Below are 9,747 nucleotides of genomic sequence, written 5' to 3' on the forward strand. Positions count from 1 at the left end.
TCATCATAATTGTTAGTAACCATTTATGGGTAGTAACCATTGAGAAGTCTTCCATATATATATATATATATATATTTAAATGAGAGCAATGAGATTATGTGGCACTCTAAAGTCTCTTAAAAGAAAACTTTCTATTTTCTCCTTTAATCTAATTTTTTTTATTCATTTTCTATTTTCTAAAATATCTTAATAATTAAAAATATCAATACATAGAATCCAGAAAAACAAAACAACAAGGAAGGCGATCAGGTGCTCTCTGGTTTCTCCATGGCGAGACGCAAGAAAAGCAACCCAAAGCCAGCTGCTAAATCGACGGTGGTTGTATCTCCAGTGTTCCAGACGGTTGGAGGTCAGCAGTCTGAAGTCGATGAAGCTATTCCGGAGGAGATGGAAGAAGTTTTTACTAATTCGATGTTGGATTTTCCTGAATCTGGATTTCAAGGTCCTTCTGACTTTGATGGAACACTTGTTGGAGGTAGGAAATTAGACGATGTAGATGAGGAGATGACTGAGAATGCAGGTAATTTTCAAAGCCAGGCAAGGGATAAATGGTCTCAGTTCAGAGCCTTGCTTCCTAATCAAGGAGGGGCAAAACTTAGATTCGAGGAACCAATTGTTCAAGAGGGCCAACGAATTGCTCAAGTTGATTTGGATGAGGTCCAAATTGAAAGTTTATTCTGGAGTTCAGCGGTGGTTTGTCAGGTTCTTGGGGCTAACCCTCCGTTTGCTGTTTTCGAAGGTTTTATCAAAAGGATATGGGGTAAACTTGGCATTGAGAGAATTGCTAGGTTGAATAATGGGTTAACACTTGTTAATTTTCGTGATGAAGTCACTAGGGATCTGGTTTTGGAAGCTGGGGTGTTACATTTTGATAGGAAGCCAGTGATAGTGAAGCCTTGGTCTGCCGATTTGGACACTCTGAAGGCAGTGAAGTCAGTTCCTGTATGGGTTAGATTGCCAGGTCTTGGGCTGCAATATTGGGGCACTAAGTGCTTGAGTGCTCTTATGAGCACGATTGGGGTACCGATCTTGGTAGATAAAGTTACGAAGGACAGATCTATGATGCAGTTTGCTAGAGTTTTAGTGGAGATAGAACTTTTGGAGGATCTCCCTAAATCGGTTCAATTTCTCAATGAGAAAGGGCAGTTAATGGAGAAATTTCTGGAGTTTGAGTGGCTTCCTACCCAGTGTAGGGGGTTTAAAATTTATGTCCACACTGAAAGAATGTGTAATAAGAAGCCAGCTGAGACTTGGAGGCAAAAAACCAGAATTGGGGAGGATGAGGCCAGGCAAGTCCCTATGGATCAGACGGTTGTTTCAGAGGTCAAAGAGGCAGTGAATCCTGAGACTGGACCTTTTGTTGCAGTAAATGGGAATGAGGATACCGAGACTCATACTATGAGTACTAAGGAGTTGGACAAGCCCCAGGAGAGTTCAAAAACTGTTCCTGAATCGTCTGTTGTAAACCAGACTCGGACACCAGTTATTAAGACCACTGAAGGAGGTATTTCGGACTGGGTTACCCCTAAACGGGTTGGTGGGAATAAGAAGGCTATCCATAGGGCAAAGAACACTTTGACGAATTCCTATAGTGCTTTGCAAGATAAGGTTATGGAGGTTGCAAATTTGGGACTAACATCAACAAGTTTGTTGCATGGAGAATCACAACATTCTTAGTTGGAATGTTAAAGGTATTAATAAGGGGGAGAAACAGAAATTTCTGAGCTCCTTTTGTTTTGTTAATAAAATTGGTTTAGGTGCCTTGTTGGAGACCAAACTTCGGGGTGATAAGATTAAGAAGATGATGCAATCTTTTTTCAAAGGCTGGAGCTTTTTTTCTGGTTCAGTTTCAGAAGGCAGATTGTTGCTTATTTGGCAGCAAAACTTGGTGTCTGTAGATGTTCTTAAAGAAACAGACCAGTTACTTCATGCTTATGTCAAGAGTATAAGGACGAATAAATCGTTTTGTATGACGTTTTTTTATGGTAGAAATTCAATTGAGGAAATAGTGGCACTTTGGAGGGATTTGACTAATCTTTGTTTTCCAGCTGCTGCGTGGCTGTTAACTGGAGATTTTAATGCTGTTTTTGAGAGTGCGGACAGAGTTGGTGGTCGTGCTATATCTTCCCTTAAATTATCTGATACTCAAAATTGGAGGGCCTTAGGGTTAGTTGATGAATTGCGTACTAGAGGGTCTCATTTTACTTGGACTAATAAACAGGCGAATGATGACCGAATTTACTCGAGATTGGATAGAGTTTTTAAGAATGAAGATTGGTTGGACATTTTCCCTCAATCTGAGGCTGTGTTCAACTGGGAACTTCACTCTGACCATTACTACTGCATTATCAAACCAGAAGTTTCTGTTAACTATGGTGTTAAACTTTTTAGGTTCTTCAATATGTGGACTAATCATGAACATTTTAAGTCTACTGTCATGCAAAGTTGGTGTAAACCTATTCGAGGGACTGGGCTGGTTCATATTTGTAAAAAACTGAGCAGGCTTCAGTTGGTGCTTCGAAAGTTTAACAGGCATATCATGGGGGATGTTGCCCAGAATTATATAGTGGCTAAGGAGAAGTTCTAGGCTGCCCAGCTTTCCCTGCAGAGTGATCCTCACTCGATTAGTCTTCAAAGACTTGAAGCTGCAGCAGGTGATAAGCTGGAGTACCATGCCAGAATTTATGAGAGCTTCCTGAGACAGAAAAGTAAAGTGGACTGGCTGCGGTTTGGTGATGACAACACGGCTTATTTTCACGCCTGTCTAAAGCAAAGGAGAGCCTCTAACTGTATCACTTCAGTAGTAACTAAATCTGGTCAGAGTATTGAAAATTTTGATGCTGTTGTTGATCATTTTGTGACTCATTTCCAGAAAATTATGGGAAGTAAGAGCATGGCCTCTAGATCTATTCAGAAATCTTGTTTTGAGCTCGGTCATAAACTGACCCTGGAACAGCAGGTTGGCTTAGTAAAGCCATTCTCTACCAAGGAAGTTAAAGATGCGTTTTTTAGCATTAACTCTATTAAAAGTCCGGGGGCTGATGGGTTTGGCCCGGGCTTTTTCAAAGTACTTTGGAGCGAGTTAGAGGCTGAAATCTCAGCAGCTATTCTGGATTTCTTTGAGTGTGGTATTCTGCCAGAGGAAATTAATAAGGCTACTATTTCCTTGATCCCTAAAATTGAGACTCCTTCTCGGGCAGCGGATTATAGGCCTATTGCTTGTTGTAATTCTATTTACAAATGCATTTCTAAAATGCTTTGTAGTAGATTGGCATCGGTGCTTCCAAGTCTGGTCCATCAAAATCAAGGAGCCTTTGTTAAAAACAAGTTATTGGCGCATAATATTCTTATTCTTCAGGATATTATTAAAGGCTATAAGAGGAAAAACATTTCCCCTAGGTGTGTTTTGAAGATTGATTTGAGCAAAGCCTATGATATGTTAGATTGGAATTTTTTGGAGGATATTCTAACTGAATTTTGTTTTCCGGCTAAATTCATCAATTGGGTCATGGATTGCTTGAAGGATCCAACCTATTTAATTCTTATGAATGGAAAGGTTCAAGGGGAGTTTAGAGGTCGGAAGGGGCTAAGGCAAGGGGACCCGATTTCTCCTTTGTTGTTTGTTTTAGCTATGGAATACTGTACCCGATTACTTCAGCAAGCTTCCATGGACAAGGGATTTCGGTTTCATCCTAAATGTAAGCACCTTAAAATTGTCAATCTCTGTTTTGTAGATGACTTGGTCATTTTTTGCAAGGGGGTCAATAGTTCGGTTCAGATTATTAGGGAGAGTTTTAATGCATTCTGTTGTGCTTCTGGTTTGACTACCAACAAGGACATATCTCAGGTTTATTTTGGTGGTGTAGCTGAAAAAGAGACTCAAAAATTGCTTGAGGGGCTCCAATTCACTGAAGGTCATTTCCCCTAAAATATTTGGGAGTACCTCTTCGAACAACAAGATGGAAGGATGGTGATTGTTCTCTCATTATCAAAAAGATCCAGTCTAAATTACATACTTGGGCGAGTCGTCATCTATCTTTTGCGGGGAGGGCACAATTAATCAACTCGGTGCTTCTGAGTATAAGATCTTTTTGGATGAGTATTTTCATCCTCCCTAAGAGTGTCACCAAGGAGGTGGATCGGCTTTGTAGAAACTTCCTTTGGGGAGTTAGGGACGGTAATATTCAGCGAAGTAAGATGCACTTTACTGCTTGGGATCAGGTATGCCTGCCTAAGTGCATGGGTTGTCTTGGCTTCAAGGATAGTTGTACTTGGAATAAAGTGCTTCTTGCCAAGTATATTTAGGCTGTATCTTCTAAGCATGATATTCTTTGGGTTAAGTGGGTGGATTCTATCTACTTAAAGGGTCAGGATTTCTGGCATTATAGAGTTCCTCGGGACATAAGTTGGTATTGGAGAAGATTGACTAAGCTTAGGGATGACTTCCCTGCTCATAGACTTGATGAGGCAGTCCATCATAGCAAACTTTGTCTGAAAATTCTGTATCACAGGTTAATTAACAAGGACAGAGTCATCTTTGCAAATGTGGTTTGGAACTCTTTGACTGTGCCTAAGCACAGATTCATTTTATGGAAAGCTACCTTGGGCCATCTGTTGACTCGAGATGAGCTCAGTCTTTGTCATTTGGATCTATCTTCTGTGCTCTGTCCGGTGTGTGAAGAGGAGCAAGAGTCTCACTCTCATCTTTTTTTTTAGTGCCCTTTTTCTCGGCAGGTTAGATCCCAGGTGGAGAGCTGGCTGGGTAGTGGTATTTGGCCGAAACAATTTGTTGGGTGGTGTTCTTGGATGGCTGGTAAGCCGAAGGGGCTGAAGCAAGCTGTTATGTCTGCTGCCTTAACAGCTTCGGTTTACATGGTTTGGAGGAATAGGAACAATTGTATTTTTAAGTTTAGCTCCTTTTCTGTGGGCTTTGTTACTAATTTGATCAAATACTTTGTGAGGGGTAGGCTTCTTAGTCATACTAAGAAGAATCTTAGGAAAAATGATCTAGTTTTTTTTTATAAAGTTGTTCAGATGTAAGGCTTTGTATTTGTGAGTTGTCTGGAGTGTTTGTACTTGTTTGGTTTGTTCTCAATATATTTTCCTTTTCATCAAAAAAAAATTATATCAATACATATACATATTAATTTGATTAAAAATTTATTTAACTTAAATATCTTAACTTCTTAATCATTTAAAAATACAAAAAAAAAACTAATTAAAAATTACATAATAGTTTTCTATTCTCTATATATCTATTTTTCTTATTATATTATAATAATGTTTTTATTCAAAAGTGAATAGTTTTACAAAATCTTATAATTATTATCATCAATCATCAATATTAATAATTGTATTTTCTCTCATTTGATATTTTATTAAGCTTGTGACAATACGATATTACTAATGGTATTCTTTGGATTTGTGATTTGTTTTCACTATAGTAAATAAATGTATTCTCGATTGTAATTTTGGTAGACAATTCTCGCAGCAACAAAAGATGTTGAGGTTGATATGAAGCACGAAAAATTCTTTTTAGAATCTATATATATATATATAAATATATATATATAAAGGAAAGTTTCAAGGAGATTATGTGTCACTCTAAAATCTTTTCAAAGAACCTTTTTATTTTCTCCTTTAATCTAATTTTTTATTCATTTTCTATTTTTTAAAATATCTTAGCAATTAAATATATCAATATAAATATATACATATTAATTTGATTAAAATTTTATTTAACTTAAATATCTTAACTACTTAATCATTGAAAAAAAACTAAAAATAAATTAATTAAAAATTACGTAATAGGTTTCGGTTCTCTATATATCTATTTTTCTTTTTATATTGTAATTATGTTTTTTTATTCAAAAGTGAACTGTTTTACAAAATATTATCATTATTATCAACAATTATCAACATTAATAATTGTATTTTTCTCACATTTAATATTTTATTAAGCTTGTGACAATTCGATATTACTAAAGTTATTCTTTGGATTTTGGATTTGTTTTCACTATAGAAAATAAATATTTTCTAAATTGTAATTTTAGTGGACATTCCCGCAGCAACAAAAGATGCGGAGGTTGATGTGAAGCAGAATTTTTTTTTTTTAGAATCTTTACATATATAACTATATATTTAAAGGAGAGCTTCAAGGAAAGTATGTGGCACTCTAAAATCTTTTCAAAGCACACTTTCTATTTTCTCCTCTAATCTAATTTTTTTATTCATTTTCTATTTTTTAAAGTATCTTAACATTTAAAAATATCAATATATATAAATACATATTAATTTGATTAAAAAATTATTTAGCTTAAATATATTAACTACTTAACCATTGAAAAATACTAAAAAAAAAATTAATTAAAAATTACGTAATAATTTTCGGTACTCTATATGTCTATTTTTCTTTTTATAATATAATTATATTTTTTATTCAAAAGTGAATAATTTTACAAAATATTATAATTTTTATCATCAATCATCAATATTAATAACTGTATTTCTCTCTCATTTGATATTTTATTAAGCTTGTGACAATACGATACTACTAATGGTATTCTTTGGATTTGTGATTTGTTTTCACTATAGTAAATAAATATTTTCTAGATTATAATTTTAATGGACATTCCTGCAGCAACAAAAGATGCAGAAGTTGATGTGAAGCACGAAAAATTCTTTTCATAATATATATATATATATATATATAAAGGAGAGCTTCAAGGAGATTATGTGGCACTCTAAAATCTCTTCAAAGCACTCTTTTTATTTTCTGCTTTAAACTATTTTTTTTTATTCATTTTCTATTTTCTAACATATCTTAACAATTTAAAATATCAATATTTATATACATATTAATTTGATAAAAAATTTATTTAGCTTAAATATTATAACTACTTAATCATTGAAAAATACTAAAAATAATTAATTAAAAATTACATAATAGTTTTCGGTTCTCTATATATCTATTTTTCTTATTATATTGTAATTATGTTTTTTATTCAAAAGTGAATAATTTACAAAATATTATCATCAATCATCAATATTAATAATTGTATTTTTCTCTCATTTGATATTTTATTAAGGATGTGACAATACAATATTACTAATGGTATTCTTTGGATTTGGGATTTGTTTTTACTATAGTAGATAAATGTTTTCTAGATTTTAATTTTAGTGAACATTCCCGCAGCAACAAAAAATGCAGAGGTTGGCGTGAAGCACGGAAAATTCTTTTTAAAATATATATATATTTATCTTTATCTTTATATATATATATATAAATGAGAGCTTCAAAGAGATTATTTGACACTCCAAAATCTCTTCAAAACACTCTTTTTATTTTCTCCTTTATTATAATTTTTCATTCATTTTCTATTTTCTAAAATATCTTAACAATTTAAAATATCAATACATATACATATTAATTTGATTAAAAAATTATTTAGTTTAAATATTATAACTACTTAATCATTAAAAAATATTAAAAAAATTAATTAAAAATAACATTACATATCTATTTTTCTTATTATATTGTAATTGTGTTTTTTTATTCAAAAGTGAATAGTTTTATAAAATATTATAATTAATATCATCAATCATCAATATTAATAATTGTATTTTTCTCTTATTTGATATTTTATTAAACTTGTGACAATACGATATTACTAATGGTATTCTTTGGATTTGTGATTTGTTTTCACTATAGTAAATAAATGTATTCTAGATTGTATTTTTAGTGGGCAATTCTCGCAGCAACAAAAGATGCGAAGGTTGATGTGAAGCACAAATTTTTTTTTAGAATCTATTTATCTATATAAATATATATATATATAAAGGAGAGTTTCAAGGAAATTATGTGGCACTCTAAAATCTTTTAGAATAACTCTTTTTATTTTCTCCTTTATTCTAATTTTTTATTCATTTTCTATTTTCTAAAATATCTTAACAATTAAAAATATCAATATATACATATTAATTTAATTAAAATTTTATTTAGCTTAAATATCTTAACTACTTAATCATTGAGAAATACTAAAAAAAATAATTAAAAATTACGTAATATTTTTCGGTTCTCTATATATCTATTTTTCTTATTATATTGCAATTATGTTTTTTATTCAAAAGTGAATAGTTTTACAAAATATTATTATTATTATCGTTAATCTTTAATATCAATAATTGTATTTTTCTCTCATTTGATATTTTATTAAACTTGTGACAATACGATATTACTAATGGTATTATTTGGATTTGTGATTTGTTTTCACTATAGTAAATAATTATTTTTTCTAGATTATAATTTTTGTGGACATTCCCGCAGTAACAAAAGGTGCAAATGTTGATGTGAAACACGAAAAATTATTTTTAGAATGTGTATATATATATATTTAAAGTAGAGCACCAAAGAGATTAGGTAGCACTCTAAAATCTCCTCTAATCACTCTTTCTATTTTCTCCTTCAATCTAATTTTTTTTATTCATTTTCTATTTTCTAAAATATCTTAACAATTAAAAATATCAATATATATTTACATATTAAATTGCCTAAAAAATTATTTGGCTTAAATATCATAACTACTTAATCATTGAAAAATACTTAAAAAATTAATTAAAAATTATGTAATAGTTTTCGATTCTCTATATATCATTTTTCTTATTATATTATAATTATATTTTTTATTTAGAAGTGAATATTTTTACAAAATCTTATAATTATTATCATCAATCATCAATATTAATAATTGTATTTTTCTCTCATTTGATATTTTACTAAGCTTGTGACAATACGATATTAGTAATGGTATTCTTTGGATTTGTGATTTGTTTTCACTATAGTAAATAAATATTTCTAAATTGTAATTATAGTGGACATTGCCGCATCAACAAAAGATGTGGAGGTTGATGTGAAGCACAAAAAATTCTTTTTACAATATATATATATATATATAAAGGAGAGCTTCAAGGAGATTATGTGGCTCTCTAAAATCTCTTCAAAGCACTCTTTCTATTTCTCTAAAATATTTTAACCATTAAAAATTTCAATATATATACATATTAATTTGATTAAAAAAAATAACCTTAAATATCTTAACTACTTAATCATTGAAAATACTAAAAAAATATAATTAAAAATTACGTAATAGTTTTCGGTTCTCTATATATCTAATTTTCTTATTATATTATAATTATGTGTTTTATTCAAAAGTGAATAGTTTTTCAATGTTGACTGGTTTTTTTGGTCAACTAACGCGGAGTTAAAATAATTAATTAGAGAGATTTCATTCAGACAATCAACGAACCATAAATAAGCCAAAGACCTAATAACTATGTGTAATGAATGATAAAAGACACTAGAAACTATAGAGGTTTGGCCCCAAGAAATGTTAATGACCTACTTCCTCTTCAATTTGTATTGATCTTTAAGATTTACACAAGATGACCAGTGAAAACAGGTATGATTCTGAGTGTAAAAATAATACAAAATGGCAGAAATCGCTACTAAGTGTTCCTAACAGGCTGGTCGGTATATTTCTGGTGCTGGTCGGTAGGCTAAAAATCTGACCCCTTCCACAGTGGTAGAAGACTTGTATTTATATTGTCCCCAACGCCCAGGGAGTTGCGCCTGCACCGCAACTGCTGAAAAATATCCCTTTCTTTTCGCGGGTAGTTGTAGTCCTATTCCTCAAGAGTTTGACCGAGTTTTCAGGTGAACTGTTAGGCGTGAGGAGGATGTAACTGACT

At 31.6% G+C, this 9,747-nt stretch overlaps 1 protein-coding gene across 1 annotated transcript; it reads left to right on the forward strand.

Annotated features, from left to right (window-relative positions):
* The first annotated feature begins 267 nt into the window (after window positions 1–267).
* On the forward strand, window positions 268–3,928 carry LOC133805699 (uncharacterized). Its single transcript, XM_062243862.1, has 3 exons — window positions 268–1,645; window positions 1,758–2,476; window positions 2,609–3,928. Exons 1-3 carry the CDS (start codon window positions 268–270, stop codon window positions 3,926–3,928), a joined length of 3,417 nt encoding a protein of 1,138 aa, XP_062099846.1.
* The last annotated feature ends 5,819 nt before the right edge of the window (window positions 3,929–9,747 follow it).

This window comes from Humulus lupulus, chromosome X, assembly GCF_963169125.1.
Source record: "Humulus lupulus chromosome X, drHumLupu1.1, whole genome shotgun sequence".
Classification (NCBI taxonomy): Eukaryota; Viridiplantae; Streptophyta; class Magnoliopsida; order Rosales; family Cannabaceae; genus Humulus; species Humulus lupulus.

Excerpts from the sequence above, each read along its gene's own strand:
- LOC133805699 (XM_062243862.1), top strand. The coding sequence starts at position 268 with ATGGCGAGACGCAAGAAAAGCAACCCAAAGCCAGCTGCTAAATCGACG. Across the intron at positions 1,646-1,757 it reads TTTGGGACTAACATCAACAA|GTGCCTTGTTGGAGACCAAA; the intron begins GTTTGTTGCATG and ends AAATTGGTTTAG. Across the intron at positions 2,477-2,608 it reads CTATTCGAGGGACTGGGCTG|AGTGATCCTCACTCGATTAG; the intron begins GTTCATATTTGT and ends CTTTCCCTGCAG.